We start from the raw sequence: 20,236 nt of genomic DNA on the forward strand, positions 1-20,236 counted from the left end.
AGGCTGGCCTTGAACTCACAGAGATCCTCCTGCCTCTGCCTACCAAGTGCTAGGATTAAAAGCGTGCACCATTACCACCCAGCTCAATCTTGAGTTTATTAAGTTTTGCTTGCCTTCCTATCATACATATTTAAGGATTCAAGCTTTTCTAATATTTATTTATGGCTCAAGCTTCATTTTAATTGAATCCCATACATTTTTATTCAGAACGTTTTTACTGTGATTCACTGCTATTTCATCACTTCCATTATAATTTCTTTTCAGTCAAGTATGGTGCGGTGCATGCCAGTAATCCCAGACTTGGAAAGTAGAGACAGGAGGATCAGAAGCTCAATCTGTTGCGGGAGGTCCTTCCGCTCCTCCAGCCTATAGCCACTGAGATACCAGCCCATTGGGGAGTGGTCTCTCTCCCTTTAAAAAAGCGGCCACTTCCCTTCTCGCTCTCTTACTTCCTGCTTTGCTTCTGGCAACTAGACTTCTTCCTGATTGCGCAGAGGGCTGTTGTCTGGGACGGTGATCTGTAAGTTTTTTCCCCTTTAAATAAATACCACCTTATTAATCATAATTCCAAACTGCTGTGGGATTGTTTGTGACTTACGCCTTCACAAGTCATTTTCAATCCAGCTAAGTTTCCAATTTGTGAAAAGGAACTAAAGGAAAGCTACTTGTGGTGGGGCACACTTTTAATCCTAGCCCTGGGAAGGCAGAGGCTGGGGGATCTCTGAATTTGAGACCAGCCTGGTCCACAGAGTGAGTTCCAGGACAGCCAAGCTTAGGCAGTGACGGACAGAAAGCTGGTGAAGATATAACTGAATGAGTGGACCATGTTCCAGCCCCAACAAGCAGCAGAACTTGAAAACTTCAGCCATGGCTTTAGAGTTAAGGATAGAAGAAGTCATGAAATAAAGCCACAGAGGCCAGGCATGTGTCAGGGGTGTCCCTGAATGGATGCCTAGGAGAGAGGCCATTGTGTAAAGTTGTAGCCTGGATGGCCTTGAAGAACCTAAGATGTTAGAGATGCCAGAGTAGTGGGATACCTGCCTCAAAGAGCTACTAACAGAGTGGAACCAGTCCAAGAGAAAGAACTATGTTGCCATCAACCAAGCTGAACACAGCTGGAAATCTGACGAGCATTTTGACGTTAGAAATGGAGCTTCAGTGTTTGGAGTTTAAACTTTGGAGTTTTGGGTTTTTGATCTTACTTTTGTCCAGTGTTTTTCACTATGCTCCCTTCAGTACATTTTGGAATGGTAATGTATATCCTCTGCCATTATATGTTGGAAGTATGTGATCTGCTTTTTTGATTTTAATTTTTTATGAGGGGATTACAGTTAAGAGATTGTCATGCATCTTAGAAGAGACTTTGAAACAAGTTTGAGATTTTTATAGTCTATGGGAACTTTTAAAGTAGAACTTAGTACATTTTTTTTGTACTATGAAATGGCTATAAACCTTTGGGGGCCAGGGAGTAGAATGTGAGAGTTTGGAAGAAAATGGTCCCCAAAGGGAATGGCACTATTAGGAGGTGTGGCCTTGTTGGAAGAAATATGTCACTGTGGGAACAGGCTTTGAGGTCTCTTTTGCTCAAGCTTCCCTCCATGTAACAGTCTACTTCCTGTTGCCTGCAAAATGTAGGACTCTCAGCTCCAGCAAACAGCTCTACCTGCATGCTTCCATGCTTCCCACCATGGTGATAATGAACTGAACCTCTGAAACTGTAAGCCAGCTAATGTAATTAAATGTTTTCTTTATAAGAGTTGTCACGGTTATGGTATATCTTCAAAGCAATAAAAACCCTAAGACAGACCTGAAGCTCTCTGACCAGGCTAGGCTAGCTGGCTAGTTTATACCTTCCCAGTGCTGGGATTATAAGTATGTATCACTACATCTGGCTTTTAAATGGGTGCTAGTGACTAAACTGGGGCCCTCATGATTGTACAGCAAGCACTTTACCAACTGAGCTATGCTTTTGCCTCTCCATTTATATTATGTTAATGGTGATTCTTAATCTCCTGACTTAAAAGACATTACAATTCTTTTACTCTCACTTCTAAGGTAATAAAGGACTTAGAACACTTTAACCCCAGTCTTTTCTCAGTCTTCTGTCATACTGCTTTCTAGACTTAATTATATTATTTTTAACTCTTCTACAATTAGTCTTTACTACTGTTATTTATTCCATATACCATGATCTACTTGTGTTATTTTTCTCATTTTAAATTCTATTTTCATTAATCGCAATGTAGTTCCTGCCCTAGTCTCTTTTCTGAGTCATGATACCCAATAACTTCTAACTATAGTGAACATTGATTTGATTATTATTTTCTGGTTCATAATCTCTTATCAGTACTTCATACTTCACACATATTAATGAGCCTTCAAACAGTCATTACTGAAAAAATATTAAAAATAAACATTTTATATGGGCTAAAATAAATCTAGAAATTTCTTTCTAAAAGTCAATAGATTTCTGAAGAGACTCCTCAGAATGTACATTCATAAAACGAAACTTGCTAAATGACCCTTTTATAGACACAGGTCTTTCCTTTTTGCCTTAAAGATTCAAATAATAGGGCTAGAGAGATGGCTCAGTGGTTAAGAGCATTGCCTCGTCTTCCAAAGGTCCTGAGTTCAATTCCCAGCAACCACATGGTGGCTCACAACCATCTGTAATGAGGTCTGGTGCCCTCTTCAGGCATGCACTCAGACAGAATATTGTATGCATAATAAATGAATAAACAAATAAATATTTTTTTAAAAAAGATTCAAATAATATATAGTAGCCAAGTAGTCTATATCTTTCAAATGACAGATGGAAGTTCTTCTCCTTGACAGATATAGTGAACATGCTAGACGATGTGCATAAACTATTGATTTGAAAGGAAGAATAATGATCAGTTTGACATAGTTATGAAATATTTCTAACCAGTGAAACCAATATTAACTGATCTCACTTCAAAAACTAAATAAAAACAGAGTTTAGAGCTCATAGGAACTGACTTGAAAAATGTGTCAGAGATATGCACATACCTATAGAAGATGGCACAGTATAGCAGAAACTACAGAAACCTAGCTCATTTTTTTATTATGATAAAAATTACAGCACAGGCCACCTACCTATTATCACTCAGAAAAGATGACAAGGCCCTAAAACAGTTAGGCCTCTACACTGAATAGCGGTTGTGACAGGATGGATGCAGGGGAGTGCTGGACGACGAGGCATGCAATTGTCTACTTGCAGATTCACAGACTGTCCAGCTCAACTGTCTGGAATATTCTGGTTATCCAAAGGAAAAGAGAGAAATCATGAGGGCCTTTCACTGACTACCCCCAAAATAAATAGAAAATAAAAGATTAGACAACTGGTTTTTAATCATTAAAATGTTGTGGAGGAAAGTCCAACCCTGCAGCTCCAGTGAGAAGACAGTTGTTTTGCTTTGGAGCAAAGGCAAGCCTGGACCAGTAGCTGTGGCATTAGGGTAGCAGAGAACCCACAGGGAGTAGTTTTTTTTTTTAATTAAAAGGATTAAAGGATACTGTTAATGTGCCTGAGACATTGCTGAGGAATAGGAAGGAGACACCAAAGTTCCATACTTAGGATCTGACTGCACCAATAGAACACATAAATATGCCCAAAGACCAGAAAACAATTAATTAGTAGCTATAACAAGGTTTCTAGGAAAGGGAGCATCCTGGGCCAGAATGGTCATGCAAGGACTGAGTAACAACATGTGGCCTATATCAAAAGCACCCACTACTTACTGATCTCACACAATGTCCCAGGAAGTACACTAGACATTCATTTTTGTTTCTAATAATCCCATCCCCATTCTACAGATGAAGGTGTTAGCTCAGGGAAGATAAACAAAGAGCTGGACATGGGAGAATACAACTTTAATCCCAGCACTCAGGAAGCAAAGGCAGTAGATAGTAGATCTCTGTCAGTCTGAGGCCAGCCTAGTCTACAAGGTGAGTTCTTGGCCAGGCAGGACTACATAGTGAGACACTGTCCAAAAAAAAAAAAGGAGAAAGTATGATCAAAGGTTACACATGTTGCTCAAGGCAGAATTGGGTATTCAAACCCTGGTCTGACATGAAGACCAAGGGTTTCTTTCTTGATTTTTGTTTTTTTAAGATAGGGTTTCCCTGTGTAGCCTTGGCTATCCTAGAACTCTCTCTGTAGCCCAGGCTGGCCTCAGACTCACAGAGATCCACCAGCCTCTGCCTCCCAAACGCTGGGATTAAAGGTGTGCGCCACTACTACCCAGCTAAAAAAGCTAAGTTTTGTCTGTTTTCCTTATAGCTCTTTCTATCATAGCAATGGAGGGAAAGGCTTTCAACTGGGATTTGAAAACATTTTATAGCTGTAATTCTGAGAATGTTAATTAATTAATTAATGTTAATGTTATTCTGAGAGTAAAAGCAAAAAGAAACCTCCTTTTGGTTGTTGTTGTTTTTATATGCATTAGTGTTTTTGCCACGGGTGTCAGAACCCCTGGAACTGGAATTACAGACAGTTGTGACAATTCCAATCCTTGGAATTGAACCCTAGTCCTCTGGAGGAGCAGTCAGTGCTCTTAACCACTGAGCTATCTCTCCAGTCCCAGCTTGCTAGGTGGTTTTTAGAAAAAGCAACCTCCATTCATCTGCTTACTCCTTCTTCAACACCCAACTAGAATGCCATTTCTTGCAGAACTCCTTCCTAGCCAAATATGGCTTGGCTGGTGGTGGGGGTGGCCGTGTCTTTTTCCAAAGGTCTCCAAAGAAACACTACAGTCCTTTATGTGTAATTCCCAAAGCCAATAAGCTTTGGAAACTCAAGTGCTTCTCCTAAGTTTGCTAAAGTTCTTTGGGTGGCAAAAGATAAGCTGGTCTAAAGTGAAAGTCTTTTGTAGCCTTTACTTATTGTACTTAGTATGAATATTCATATTCTGGTGCCGAAATAACAATGGACGGAACTAAAGGATACCGTCTGAAGTACTGTGGCTATTATGTATGTATGTATGTATGTATGTATGTATGTATGCATACGACTTGTTAACATTCAGACATTTCTGGCTTGCAAAGCCACATTTGGCTTCAAAGTGTTTCAAACAAGGGTCACTGATCTTATACCTTATTCATAAATTTCACTGTGCTATAAACACTGTTTTTCTTTTGTAGTGGCAGCAATGCAATCGAAGGCATTGAGAATGCCGGGTAAGCTGCTATAGCACTGAGCCACAGGAGCAGCGGCAGCAGCAGCACTGCTCATTCATTTTATGTAGGCGGGGCACTTTGTAGACAATCCTGAAGATTGGGTATATATAAACCCAACACAATACATATTTCCTGAGCGAGGAGCTAAGGTTGCGCTAAGAAGGAAAAAAAATGGTTAATGGTTTAGAAATGACCATGGGTCTCCAACTGGTAGGTCAAGCCTCAAACCACCAACTGCTACTTCCTTCTTTGACTCTGAAAGCCCTAAAAATAGCCGCTGTTGATTGAAGGCAAGCAATATAGCTGATGTCTTCACTGGAAACAAAAATAGCTTAGTGGGCTTCCACTCGGGACTCATACATAACTTTCGCCAAGGACAAAGCATAGCAGGCATATTCAGACCTGAGATCATATGCTCAGCTTTACAGCTGCACGTCCTTGATGCTGATGCCATGTGCTCCCAAGTTTTCTAAGTTGTAAAGTAGCAACCAAGAGAGGCTCATAGGGCCCTCTCATAGGTAGCTGTCTAACAAGGTAACTCATGGGAGAGACAGTGGCAGCTGCTCACATTCAAACAGATGCAAGCCTTAGGGGTTTTTTTTTTTTTTCATTGCTGTCTACTGTCCCTAGAGTAGAGTTTACTGTTCTTACTCAGTGTTCAACCTAACATACCTTTTCCATCCAAAAGAAGTAGTCAGGAAGGACATCAAGGGGGCCCGTTCTGATTTAAAATAAAAGAAGAAAAAAGGAAAAAAGGGTCCAAGAACTCTGTCAAACAGCCTCAGCAGCTGTTCAAAGACCAGAAGACCTGACTTGAGAGGAAAGAGAACAGCAATGGGAAGGAGGCTAATAACTGGCTAACAAGGTCTGGATTAAAGTAGAAAACCTCTTAACTACCTGCAAGCTCTCAGGTCACAGTAGTGCGAAGAGGCCTGGGGGAGTATTGACTCACATCAGAGGGCAGTTTAGGGCGTTCTCTTGGGCTGATGTCTGTTTACCTGGTAACATAAGATGGTTTGCTGCACCAGCCTCGCGTACCCGTCCAGGCGGACCCCAGAATTGCTCCTGCTCCGCATCTCGCCCACGCTCACTGGCCGAGGCGTCGAATCTACCCGGTGGTGTCCGCTAAAGCTGCAGCCTCCAAGCCGGCCTGATGCCCAAACACGACTTCGGTGAGTTCTCTGAATGGGGCCTGGCGGGAGGAGGTCAGGACTTTTCAAAATGATAGAATCAAAGTATGACTTGCAAGGCAAGCCAACCAGAGTTTCGCACCGCTGGGCGGTGCGGGGAAGGAGACCGGGGGTGGCGCTATCGGGGGCCCCACCTCTACCAAGCTCGCAGCTTCCCCGACGGTTTCTAGTTCCGGCCCAGCCGTGCAGGACAAACCCGTGACTGAGAACTCGGCGGGAGAAAGGCCTTCGCCATACATACCCTTTTGTTTTGGGGGCTTTACGAGGTGGCTCCGGGTGGCCGGGAAGCCCACTCGAACTGTACTGGGCTCCGCCCCCCGCGTGGAGTGGAACTCTCCAAGTATCTGCCGAAGTGGGGGGGGAGGGTTAAAGAGGAAGGTACATGGGAGCCGCGGAGAGCCGGGCTCTGAATAGGAGTTCGTTTTGTCATGGAGCTTTCTCCTACCTCAACCGGCCTTCAACCCCATCTGAGAGTAAAGGAACAGCGCCCCTCGGTCGTGGCCACCTGGGTGTCACGGCTACCCCTCCGAGCGACTTGCGCCACGAAGTGGAACCCGTGCTGTCCCACCCGAAGGACGCGCGTTAGGAGGTGGCACCCTCTGCTCGCAGCCCCGCCCCCGGCCCGCCTCCTCCGGAGCGAGGAATCCTGCTTACCGCCGCCTGCTGGGGGAGGAAAATGGGGCAGCCGGCGGGAGAGCGGGAGACACGGAGAACCTGTACCCAGGCAGAGAACAGCAGTGGCAACGTCTGAGCGGGCCGCCAAACCCATCCGAGACCTTGGCATCCTTCCGATGACCCACCTTTGTAGACCCGCCCTGGCCCAAGCCTCACCTGAGAACTGAATCCAAAAGTGGAGCACAGAAAGAAAGAAAGAAAGAAAAAAGGAGGGGGAGGTCTTGCTAGACCTGGATGGAGGTGGGGGTTCCTTGGACTTCCCACAGGACAGGGAACCCTGTTTGCTTTTCGGGCTGGGGGGGACTTAATTGGGGGAGCGGGAGGGAAATGGGAGGCGGTGGAATTTAAGTATACAAGAAAAATAAAAAATTAAAAAAAAAAGGAGGGGGAGACCTGAACAGTGTCCCCCATATACACTCCTGGCTCCCTTGGCCTCTGGGAAGAGTCGCTCAGCTCTTTTACAGCAGCACAATTTGAAACTTAGCTGTCATTAGTTGTCAAGGTCACAAATGAACTGCAGGCTACATTCTTTACCTAGTGTCCCTTGTTCTCCAAAATCTGTCCCACATTTGAATTTGACTGGACACCTATTCTAATTGTTTCTACAAGTGCTTTGCTGTGCTCCGCTTCGCCTGAAACCTATCTTTGCCTTAAGGACTACGTCAGACCCTTGTTCCTATTAGCTTTCCCCATTTTCTGGATTCCTACAGCAATTTCTTTAGTAAAGATAAGACAAAAGAGTCAGTTCAAACTGCACTTTCTTCCAGTTCTGGTTGTTTGAAATGTAGCCTTTGTACCTGGGAGAGCGATGAGGTCAAGAGCATTTGGCTCGTGCTTGGCTCATTGACTAGGACTTAAACTATTTTCATCACCATTTGGAAATAATGTATTATCTTACATTTTTTACGTTTTCAACCGAGGCTTATTTTTCTAACTGGATTATGGATAGCCTGGTATCTCCCACCATGCCTGGATCAGTGTTGATTGAACACATGTTTAGGACTCAATATTGACTGAATAAAAATTAGTCCTGCTTATTTGAGTCCCCTTACGATGAGTCCTTATTAAAAGTTAACCCTTCATCAGCTCATATATACTTTTTTTTTTCTGGGACAGCCTTTGGTAGTCTCGTCATGTAGTCCAGGCTGGACTCCACTGCAGTATATATGCAAGACTGGCCACAAACTTATAGCAACATTTCTCTTCTCAGCATCCAAATTGCTGGGATAATAAGCATGCACCACCACATCTAGCTCGGAGACTTTTAAACGTTGTTTTCAAGCCTTGGCACATGTATTTGTTGTATGGTGAGCAGTCCACCTGATACCTCCTACCCTCCGTTCCCCTTTCTCAACTCCTCTTTATTTGTTTTAATGCTGGGTCTTGAATTCTGAAGCAGTACATTCATACTCCTGGTCTTCCATGCAGGATTTGCTGTGGTCTCTGGGGCAGATAAGATTTAAACATTACATTATCACAATTGAATCCCTTTAGTGATCTTCACAGGTAGCTTTACTGGAGATTTCATACATTCTTTTGTCTCTAAAAGCTGGCTTCATTGCTTATTTTTTAAGAAGGTTTTTGTTCCCATTGGAGTTGCTTAAGAATCTCTTTTAGAGGTCAGCATCCAAAGTGGAGATTTCATCTCTTTTGACTCTGACCAGAGAGGGTCCATTCTTAATCAACTTGCTGAAGCTAACCAATTAACCAAATTAAGTTAGGTTAGTTGACCTGGAATTATTGTACTTTTATATTACTATAGTGTAAAGACTGTTAAATTTGTCTCTGCTCGGGCTTATTGCAGCTATATAAAATGGAGAGTTAAGGAGCGGACACACCAGGGACTATAGGGTTTCTTCACAGTGCAGAACATATATATTATACATTTTCAAATCATGTATTTTAAAACCAGGAGCAGTGATATACACTTTTAATCCCAGCTCTCTGGATACTAAGTCAGGAGGGTCCTGAATTTAAGACTATACAGTTGTATATAGATAAGCATGATAAAATATATACTATATGAAATTCTCAATAATAAAATATTTTAAATGCTATTTGTTTCATAAGAATGCATTTAATTTTATCTGCTTTGATTTCCTTTATTTTTTTTGTTTTTTGTTTTTTTGTTTTTTTGTTTTTTTCGAGACAAGGTTTCTCTGTAGCTTTGGAACCTGTCCTGGAACTAGCTCTTGTAGACCAGGCTGGCCTTCAACTCACAGAGATCCACCTGCCTCTGCCTCCTGAGTGCTGGGATTAAAGGCGTGAGCCACCACTGCCCGGCTTGCTTTGATTTCTTGAGGTTGTATCTGGAAATTGATATGAAAGAAAAATGAATATACTGCTAAGAATTCTTGATTCAATTTTATGTTCCTTTCAAAAATATTCATTTTATTTGCTATGTATGAGTGTTTTCCCTACGTGTGCGTATGTGTACTGTTTGTGTCTAGTGCCTATAAAAGTCAGAAGAGGTCAGATATCCTGGGAGTGTAGTTATAGATGGGTGTGAGCTGCCATGTGGGCCCTGGGAACCGAACTCAGGTCCTCTGTGAGAGCAACAAGTGCTCTTAACCTCTGAGCCACCTTTCCAGTCCCAATATTATGTTTTTATTGTACTTATTCAGCTTTCCCTGTTTTCTGTCCCTCAGACTCCAAGGAGGAGCTGAGATAGAAAGAACTGAATAGTCTTTCATTGCTGTTCTGGAGACAAAAATATCACACCAAACAAGCCTGCTTGGGGTGTGTGTCATTCAGTAAGTTGAACTCTCCTTTGAAATACCCTTCAAAAGACACCTGCCTCCAAGGTGACTTTGGTAGAGACAACCCAAGTCACCCAGTGGACCAGTTGTACCATTTCTGTTGAGAACAATTACAGGGCTGCTTACTGAAGTCAGCAAAGTCCCTATGTAGAACCAGTGGTTGCAGTGTTTTCTGGGGGAAATTTCTCCAGTAAACGGAGGAACCACTTCAAACGCTGGGCACTGCTTTGACATTCCCGGAGCAATAGTAGCTCTTCTGTCTCCCTCACAGCAGACTCAGTTTGCAGGACCGATTTTAAAACTGGAGGAAGATGCTTCTCAGAAACATTTGTCTCTATCTTGCCGTGTTATTTCTCTGAATTTCCAAACAAATAAAAACCCAAGAGAACTTAGCTTAAGGACCAGACATGAAGCATAATACGAAGACCAAGGATGGTAGGAACTGAAGGACCTTTGCCATTGTGCCTTTGGGTGCACCCTGGTATGTACGTTGTTTCAGGAGATTGAGTCCTGAGGTCTCATCCACTCTCGTCCCCACCCTCCAATCGAGAGTGTCTCATCACCTCCCCAATCAATTTGGAACTTGGTTTCCTTGGAGGACCTGAGGAGCCTGGAAGAAGAGCTTGCACAGACTGTTCTTGTGTAGATGCAGCCAGCGCTCCTCTCCCCATTCGTGGCTTCCACAAGCTAACTAGAGACTCAAAGCCTCATAAATCTTCTTCCCGCTTTCTTGAAATGCCCTTGTTTGAGGCTGAGGAAGAAGACCTTTGGATGGGATCGGAACCGAGATTTGTACATTTCCTACAGCTCCATGGCAACACGTGCTAAAGAGAAGCTTTTGAAAGAGTAAGATATGATACACAATAACCCTTGGAAACTGCCCTCATGAAGCAGGACAAGTCCTTTTCTAACTTCACAGTCCAGATCCTCAGAAGCTTTGTCCTACCACTTCTTTGCCATGCTGCCAGGGAGTGGAGGGAGGAGGGGAGAATGCAAACCAAGCTTAAAGGTCTTAACTGCAAATTTATTTCATTGATTTTTAACATTTTTGTCGATTGTAACATATAAATACAAAATAATTAAATAATTCTGAGAAGAAATTTTGCAAAGACAAATGAGCACACACAGAGAAATGGACATTCCTACTATGGTTAGTCTGGGATGCAACATTTTCTTGAAATATATGCAAGGGAGCCTTAGTGAAAGACCTAACTAAAGGGATTTGAAGTGTTCCCTATAAGAACGTATTGTGCTCGAGGCATCTCTCAAGCAGGTATAGATGAGAAGCAAGATAGACCCTCTGTAACTAGGAACAATCAGAGTTGGATATGTATACATACGTATGTATATATACACACAATATCACAGGATAGTTCACTATTCCCAGTAGCTTCCCCCCCCCCTTGTCACTGTACACTCTTCAAGACTTGACATGTGCTTAAAAATACATACAAATGTAACTGGGCCAGAAAGTAGCAGTTGTAACACTTGCGTACCATGCAGTTGTCTTTTGAAGGACTGATTTGTTTGCCATATATACACTCTTGAAAAGTAATCCTACTCTGATCCCCCCATTGTCAAAGCTCTGGGTATTTGAGAAGTGGCAGTGTATATATTTTCCACCTTCACAATCTTCCTGCCATGGTTTAGATTACAGTTGTAATCCTCTATGACCATGGCATTAAACTAAACGTCTTAATGCAGATTCTGTAATCTGATCAAATGTGGTCACACAAGTCATCCTCTGCCTAAGGATGTACCCAAGAGGATGATAAGGGTTAATATGTGACCCCCACTGCTTCCCAAACCATAAGCTCATAGGCTGTGTCTGCCCAGTGTGAGTACCTTTTCTTGATTACTCAAAGGCACTCTCTGAGCTAACTGTGGCACTGTCTGTTATAACTGTTCAGTCTGCCTTTATCATTATGTCTTGATTTCAGCAACGTTTCTAAATTTCACATCCTATATGATCTCCCAAAGGAGGGTTAGAATTCACTGAATCAGTAAGTCCTCACATTAGATAAAATGACAGAACCATGATTCTACAAAAGAATACATTTACACAGTAGAAAATAAATATAAAAAAAGGTAGAGATAAGATTTTTGACATGGGAGTCACTAAGCTTATATACAACAAAGGCATGCACAACTAAACTCACCGACAGACTGAAGTAAACATTTTTTTTTCTAGGATGTTATCAAGGATAACACCCTCTTTAAAATGTGATGGGAAATGAACATTCGTTTTTCTTTTCCTAGATCTTATTCTGTGGTTTTTAACACCAATCTTCTTCCAAATGAAAGATAAGAAACCAAATTGCAAATGTCTAAAGACCATAATTATGCCATGGTTTCTTCCTCCAATAGTAAATCATTGTCCTCAATTAGCGTATGCTTCTCTAGAGGCTGCTGAGTGGAAAACAAGCTGACTTTCATACATCTCACATTGGGTAAATGGAAAACTGGACACGTCACACCCTCAGCATCATGCTTTGATTTTAGAAGAGGAGAATCACATTTGCTCAATAAAGTGTAGGCTTCCCCGCTTTGAAGTCCTTCTGAGGGCCATCCGGCCCTTACCATTGCAGGAATCTTCTTTGTCACTAAACATGTGCGGTTTCCCAGTGAGATCGTGAAGGCATACGTCTCCATTCTGAACGCTGAAAGAAACCCCATTCCTCTCTGTAGAAGCATTGCCTGGATAAGGAACATCAAAGTTGGTGTCACAAAGTAGCCAGAGAACACGCTAAAGCACTAGCAAGCATCACCTCCACCTCGATATTAAATAGGCATACCGGAAATGAATCTTTTAAAAAAATACCCATCCTATGTTTTCATATTTTGTTTTTATTCCTTCTCTAAGGTCAGTGACAGTAAGCACAACAATTTGAGGTTGATCAGAAACAAAATTCCTATGGTAGTTTTAAAAAAGTGAAACAAAGTGGGAAGACTTATTTTTTTTTATTTTCAAAGGCCCATTTTCTAACTCTAATTGAACACATTGAATTAAGCTGTGTATAAAATAACCTACAGTAAGTAATATTTAAGATTAGCAGACATCCTATAGGCACTCTTATAGGCTCCTGGTTCCCTATAATTCTTCCGAAATGAAACTTTGTATTAGAAGGTAAGCCCAAAGAACCAGCTACAAGCAGTCATGGCAAGAAGAAATGATCTCTCTCAACCATTTTGGAATATGTCTTCTGACTATCCCAGTAGAACTATTTCCCAAGAAAAAGCCATGGATTCCAACCTAAGAGCCCAGCCAGAGGACAGCAGGGTATTTCGTGGTAGCTGTGATTTCCACCTCGGCCTCCCTACCGGTAGCAGCCTCAGATCCTCAGGACACAGCATCCACGAGCTTTCGGGTACTTAGCACCGTCCTTCTGAGCATTATATCATTGAGACGCCATGGGCAAAGTTGAATAATAAGCCCACTGATAATTTCACAATATAATCATGATAATGGTGAGCATAGCACTGAACATATGATACATGCTGTCTCACTTATAGTTAGTGCTAAGCGATGGGTGTTATTTATTATCCCCATTTCACAGACGATAGGACAAAATTTGTAGAAATTCAATGCTCTGCCCAAGCTCCTATGGCTCAAAAGTGACGGACTGAACACTTGAGAAAGGTTGCTTTCAAAGTGTGATCTTGTAGCCCCGCGGACTAAATTATATGGCTCTAAGGCGGTTCGGAACGGAAATATGTCACATTCATGCGAACAAGGCAGTGGATACGGATGGCACAACTCCATCTGTGCCACGGCTCAAATTGGGCATGTGACTGTCTGAGGCAGCTGTTCTGACTTAGGCATTTTGGTTTGAGGACATTTTGGTTGCAGGAACAATTTGTCCCAGTATAATAAAGCACCCAGCTGCCAGTTACTTTTTGAAATTCTCAGTGCCATCCCTCATCCGGTGTGAGGGCTGACAAGCCAGAGATGTGCATTTGACAAGCATATTATCCTTTCTGAAACCCGTAGCCATTCTGTTGACTGTAAAAGTGCCCTCCCCCGCCACTGTCTGACATCAAAACTATCTGTGTCAGGAGAGGCTGCTTCTATAAGATCTGAGTCCCCGAAGAATGATAATATTGGGAGGGGGGAAGGCTAGGCAGATGAAGCTTCCTTCACCTCTGAGCTCTTTTCAGAAAACGGAAAACTAGTGATAGATCAAGAGCCCTGAACACACAGGAGTCTAAGATTTGCAGACGGTCTAGCTTGATCCTTCCATTCTGCTCCTTTCAATCTGCTCTCTCACTCTTATTAAACAGCCTTCATCTCCCTGTCTTTACTCCAGGGACTTCCAATGCATCATTCCTGATATGGCAAGTTGGCATTGGGCCCAGAACTTTACTCTTGGCATTGACAGTGACGATATAAAGCTGCATGGCAGCTATTTCTTATCTTTTACAGCAATGGTTCTCAAAGAAGGACAATTTATCACCTATCCCCACAGTGGACAGTGTCTGGGGGCATTTTTGATTGCTACAACTTGGGGCAGGGCACTGCTGGTTTTAGTGGGCAGAGAAGCTAGGGATGCCATTGAGCATCTTGTGATTCTTTAAAAATAATTATCTAGGGGGCTGGAGAGATGGCTCAGTGGTTAAGAGCATTGCCTGCTCTTCCAAAGGACCCGAGTTTGATTCCTAGCAACCACATGGTGGCTCACAACCATCTGTAATGAGGTCTGGTGTCCTCTTCTAGCCTGCAGGCAGACATGCAGACAGAATATTGTATCCATAATAAATAAATAAATAAATAAATATTTTTTTTAAAAAAATTATCTAGCCCCAAATGTCACCTGAGATTGAGGGGTCTTGATGTCAAGGAATCTTGTTGTGTTTTCTTTATGTAAAATGCATATGTGGCATGTATGCACATGCGTGCTAGCATGTATATGAGCACATGTGAGTGCAGAAAGACACATGCAATGTGTGCATGGATGCATATGGACTCCTGGGGTTGATGGAGAGTGTCTTCCTGGATTGCTTTCTGTAGTGATATTTCATTTGTATTTTAATAAATAAAGCTTGCCTGAAGTTCAGAGAATAAAACAGCACTGATCAGCCTTACAGACAAGGCAGTGGTGACACACACCTTTAATCCCAGTAGCCACACCAGTTTGCCACAGAAACCAGGTGGTAGTGGTGCACGCCTCTAATCCCTAGATAGGAATATCAAATGGGAGGAGACAGCTCTCAGACACAGTCTTGTTCTGAGATTCCTGGAGGAAGGATAGCCATTTCAGACTGAGGTTGAAGTAAGAGCCAGTGGCTGGCTGTTTTGCTTTTCTGACCTTCAGGTGGAACCCCAATATCTGTCTCTGGGTTTTATTGATCATGCTACAGCCTTCCACTCTATGTTGAGGCAGGCTTTCTCACTGAAACTGGAGCTCACTGTTTCAGCTGGTCTGGCCAGCCAATTTGCTTGGGTGTTTCCAGTCTCCATCTGCCTCTTGTGTTCTAGGATTCCAGCAGGGCTACCACACCCACCGGGCTTTTGAATGTGTTCTAGGGATCTGGTCCTCACCCTTGAGCAGCATCCGGCGAGTCAACCCTCACTTATACTTTTTAAAATCAAACTATCAGAATCCCTCATCTTTATGAGACTAAAAAACTCTTTGGTACAGACACGAATCTACTCACAAACTGATTTGAATTAGTAACGGAAAGAACTAATGTCTTCAAACAACGGCTAAAGGGCGACTTCCACTGGAAGGATAAAATATACTGGCATATCCTAAGTGTTTAATAAAAATGCAAAAGCTGTATTAAGAAGCAGAAGAAAGAAAAAATAAGCATGATAAGCTTTATGAGTAATGAACAGCCCAGTCTTGGAGAAAAAGAAAATGTAATGAAGTTTTAGCTAGAAATTTTGGACTTAATGAGTGAAAGAAGCATTAACTGTAATAATCTGTTCCTATCTGGGTGACACAGATAGTGACCAATATTGCTCACAATTCATCTTCCAGCATTTGATATATTCATGGGGACTTGGGTGCTGTCATAAGGCAGTCACTTTGTTGGAAAGGATTAACAAACATAAAAAGCAAAAAAAAAAAAAAAAAAACCAGGAAGGTTTCAAAGTGCTAAGGATCTGCTTGATTAATAGATGTGATTTTTAAAAATCATATCGCTTGGTAATTTAGGTACTGCTCTTACAGAAATACTGCAGCACTGAAGTCTTTGGGCAATATTTAAATTAGGATTTGAATAGAAAACCTTTCAGGTTATGGTCAATTCCCAGGAAGGGAAACTTTTAGAAAGATTTCTAAATCTTCTTTAAAAAGTCATTCTTGTATTAGCTTCAAAATAAATAAATTTGGATTTATAAATGTCCTGGCTTATATGGAAAACTCCATTTTGATCCACTAGTCATAAGTGTACTCATTCAGTTTGTTTTCCAAAAAGAACTACTTTAAAAAAAAACAAAAAACAACCCACTGGCTTGAGAAACACTAAATCGAGACAGACATACATACCATTCCCGCTTGCGTGCACTGAGCAATCATTATTCACTAGTAGTGTGGTGGAGTTAGTGGAGTTACAGCTTGACTGTAAGGAATTTGAAGAGCTGGATACTCCTTGGTTTACAGTCTGCTTCTTTAAACCATTAGTAGCAGTTTTACTCCAGTCTACAGCAGAATAAGCATTACAGAAAAACAGGGCAGTATGTTGAAGCTCAAATGCAAGAGACAGGTCACAGTGTAACAAGTTCTAGCAATTGAATTCTCACTTCAAGAGCTCATAGAGAACTCAGACATTTTACAAGCTGGTGTTATAAAAGGTACCTTCACCTCCACGTATTTACCTTTCAAATGACTGCCTCATTAAAAGGAACCTGTGTCCTCCTGGAACTAAAGGCTGGGCTAACAGGATCGTCTGGAAATAGCCACGGAAATAGCAAGTAACCCAGAGCCTCTCTCTCTCTCTCTCTGCCCTCACAAGACCATAAATCATCTCTGCTGGGGTAATTGTTCTTGAATCCATACAATGACTGATCTACACACGCTGCCATTTTCTAAATGCAGACCCCAGTACCCATCAGGTACTGAAGGGCAGTATTCATGCTGAAGGAAGCTAGCTTTACAAACAAGTCTTTATTCTTCTTTAAAAAAAAAGAAGAAGAAGAAAGAAAAAAGAAATGCGCTATTTGCTCTACTAGCCAACCAGGAATATGTGAAAAGAACTTCAAAATAACCAAATACATGCCAAAGCTTATATACAAAGTCTGGCCAGTTAACAGACGAAGCCACTGACAACCTGGACCTGTGGGGAAGAGTGAGTCAAGCCTTAACACGTTATGAAGGAAAATATTCAAAATCACTTTGGGAAATGAAAAACATGAGCTCAATAGGAAACAAACTCTAAAAATTTCACTGTTGCTTCATTCAGGAAGCAGTTGGTCCACTAACTCTATGGCTCACAAAATCCCAAAATTCCCAGGTAGGAAGAATTCTCTTTTTTCTTCTTCTTTTTTTAACCCCTTACTAATCAACAATCAGCATTTTCTGTTGTGCAGGTTGTGTCTCCCTGCTTTCCAGATCTGACAACCTGGCAATGACTGTGTTCATCTTAGTGTATACATTTATTTTATTTTCTTGAGATTTCAGAGGAGAAAAACAAAGCCAAATCTTTACCAGAATTTTCAGCCAGCCGTAATTTTCCACAACAAACATACCGCCTCCATTGCTTCCTGACATTCTCTTTTGCTGCGCAGTAAAAGATGAATATGAAGAACCCTAAAGGGAGAGAGGGACATCCAAACCATTCTTCAGTGAATTCCAGATAAAAGCTACATCTTGGGAGTCTACTCTGCACAAAAGAGGAAGAGTTTGGCAGTTGCAGACAAAGTGAAATTTTGTAAATCGAATAAAATGTCTTCAACCCAAAGCTTTAAACAAAGATCTTTGCAAGATAGAGTACTTATACGAGGAACTGCATTTCCACAGCTGAATGCACCAGCTCTTGTCCCAGGTCTTGCCCCCATCCTTTTCTGTCCTGGTAGTAGGAGCCAGGATCTTAGCTGAGACCTCAGCTCCCATTTCTAGAATCCTCTGGACTTGCAATCTAGTTCCATGTTCTGTCCAATGTCATCTCATCCGCAGTCTCATGTGTCTCTTCCCTATGCAAGGTCCCTTGCCTGGGTCCTTTGGGCCTTCCTCTCTGAGCACCAAGCTTGCAGAATGTTTGGAGTTACTTATCTACTATCTTCCTGTCTCCCCTCAAGGCTCAAGGAAAATTTCCCCTGATATTCCAGCATAAAAAGCTAGCTACGGGTTTGAACAGGCTTTTGGACTTGCTTCCTACCTACCATAGTCCTCAGTTATATGGCCCAGGGATCCTTACTCAACACTATCTCTGCTAAGACCCCCAAAGATTTTGCTAGTAAAATATTTGTGGAATGTGTGGATGAGTTCTGAACCTTCTCATTCCCCCCGAACACTCACCTACTTTTAAAATACTCGTTTAAAAACACCAAATCTGCTTCTAATTGGGGTACATATGAGAGAGCCCCAAGAGTTGGTGGACACCACACACCTTTGCCTAATGTTACCCTGGGGGACTCTCTTGGGTGCATGAAGGGAGAAACAACATGCGTGTAAGAGCCATGCATGGAGATATGCACCAGTCAAAACAAAAGAAACATATACACAGCTCATCTTCAATCAACTCACAAGTACTGTAAAACTAGGCCTTAGCTCCCTTTTATAGAAGCAGCAAATTAATTCTAGCCATTTATGTTCTAATAAGATATTTTGGGGAAATGGAGAAAAAGAGGCACATTTGCTAGATCATTAAACCACATGAAGGCAGGTACATAGAGTTCATGTTAATGATTAATGTGAATTTGCATATCACATATTTCTCTCTTAAAATATCTACTACTTTTCGTATCCCATTGTTAGTATATAAAACCTTTCTTCAACCAATTGTGGTGGCACATGCTTATCTAATTCCAGTACTGGACGAGCAGAGGTAGAAGGATCACTGTGTGTGGCCAATCTGGTGAATTCCAGGCCACCAAGTGTACCTAACAACAATTTACCTTAACAGTCCCCATCAAAAACCCCCAAATCAAAACAAAAACCCTTGATAGAATTTTCTTGTTTTGTTTTATATTTAATACTTCATAGCACAACACCTGGATATACTAATTTGGGGACTGGTATGTTGTAAATAAAAATACCAGTCATATATCATATATGTCTCTCTCTCTCTCTCTCTCTCTCTCTCTCTCTCTCTCTCTCTCTGTCTCTGTCTCTCTCTGTGTGTGTGTGTGTGTGTGTATGTATATCTGCGTGCCTTTCTTCAAATAAAATAAGAACCTATGGCCAATTTAGGTATTAGAACTATATACTTTTGGGAGGGATTTCTTTGAAAACTGGCAAAATTAGCTATTGTCTGATGGGGTCGCAGGAGGGCAGTATGGGAGCCAAAGGCAACATGAAAACAAGCAGAGAAGAATGGCATGGAAAGGAGCTGGAATAAGAGGAAGCCAAGAGACAATTCTTTATTGTTTTTGTAATGTAAACCCATTAGCCTGCTGAGCTTTTAATGCCAAAGCACTTCCATTAAAAATTAACAGCTGACAAGACCACTGATACAAAAGAAATTACCCACTTGCTTTTCTAAAGGCTACAACTGCAAGGGTCCCCAAGTTGGAGTGGCTGGGCTTTATTACTGTGTGGGAAGCTCAGAAGTCAAGGGGACCCTCCAAGTCCTCCCCAAGGCAGCGTGGCAACTGCTAGGGATTAGCCCACAGCCAAGATCATGGTCACGTGGGTTTGTTTATATCTTTCTGCTTATCATTTTATGTTTCCAACTGAAGCACCAAACCTGAGCCCTAGGACCGAGTGGTGAATTTTCGTAATGACGTGGTATCTGGGTTTATTACCTCCCCATTTACCTCTCTTTTTGTTTCTTAGGGGTTTGTATTTTTTTTTTTTGGTTCTTTTCGAGACAGGGTTTCTGAGTGTACACCCCAGGCAATCCTGGAACTCATTCTGTAAACCAGGCTGGCCTCGAACTCACAGAGATCCACCTGCCTCTGCCTCCTGAGTGCTGGGATTAAAGGTGTCTGTCACCACCAGTCCAGCTCCCACTTATCACCTTATGTTTCCAATCAAACCCTCAAACCTAAGCCCTAGGTCCACGTGGTGAACTCTTGCAATGACATGCTATCTCAGCATTTCCTGTGTGCGAGTTCTGCTTTCACAAATTAATTTAAAAAAAAATAAAAAGGAAGAAATCAAGAAAAGGAAGAGTAATTGGCTCTCTCTGAAAGAGTTCCTGGCAGATTCCCTCAATATAGTTTCTCCAGGGAGAGGAGGATGGATCAAAGAAACACTCACCATTTCTCAAAATTAGTAAAATGCCTTTCTTCTAAGAACCCCGAAACTC

At 42.0% G+C, this 20,236-nt stretch overlaps 2 protein-coding genes across 6 annotated transcripts in view; both read right to left on the reverse strand.

Moving 5' to 3' along the window:
• Positions 1-6,963, reverse strand: part of Phka2 (phosphorylase kinase regulatory subunit alpha 2) — an 89,978-nt gene extending 83,015 nt beyond the window's left edge. For 4 of the 5 annotated variants that reach the window (XM_026784856.1, XM_026784855.1, XM_026784854.1 and 1 more), the window contains exons 1-2: positions 6,835-6,963; positions 6,198-6,391 (exon numbers count right to left, since the gene is read on the reverse strand). In XM_026784856.1, coding sequence (XP_026640657.1) covers positions 6,198-6,275 — 78 coding nt within the window. In that variant the 5' untranslated portion in view covers positions 6,276-6,391; positions 6,835-6,963. Of the gene's footprint in view, positions 1-6,197; positions 6,392-6,630; positions 6,729-6,834 lie in introns of those variants that run through there. The other variant, XM_005358791.2, reaches the window with a different exon arrangement.
• Positions 6,964-12,056: 5,093 nt separating this feature from the next.
• Positions 12,057-20,236, reverse strand: part of Adgrg2 (adhesion G protein-coupled receptor G2) — a 124,128-nt gene continuing 115,948 nt past the window's right edge. The window contains exons 25-27 of the mRNA XM_026784849.1: positions 17,473-17,574; positions 16,315-16,467; positions 12,057-12,520 (exon numbers count right to left, since the gene is read on the reverse strand). Of these exons, the coding sequence (XP_026640650.1) occupies positions 12,336-12,520; positions 16,315-16,467; positions 17,473-17,574 (440 nt within the window). The 3' untranslated portion in view covers positions 12,057-12,335. The remainder of the gene's footprint in view (positions 12,521-16,314; positions 16,468-17,472; positions 17,575-20,236) is intronic.

This window comes from Microtus ochrogaster, chromosome X (assembly GCF_000317375.1).
Source record: "Microtus ochrogaster isolate Prairie Vole_2 chromosome X, MicOch1.0, whole genome shotgun sequence".
Lineage (NCBI taxonomy): Eukaryota > Metazoa > Chordata > Mammalia > Rodentia > Cricetidae > Microtus > Microtus ochrogaster.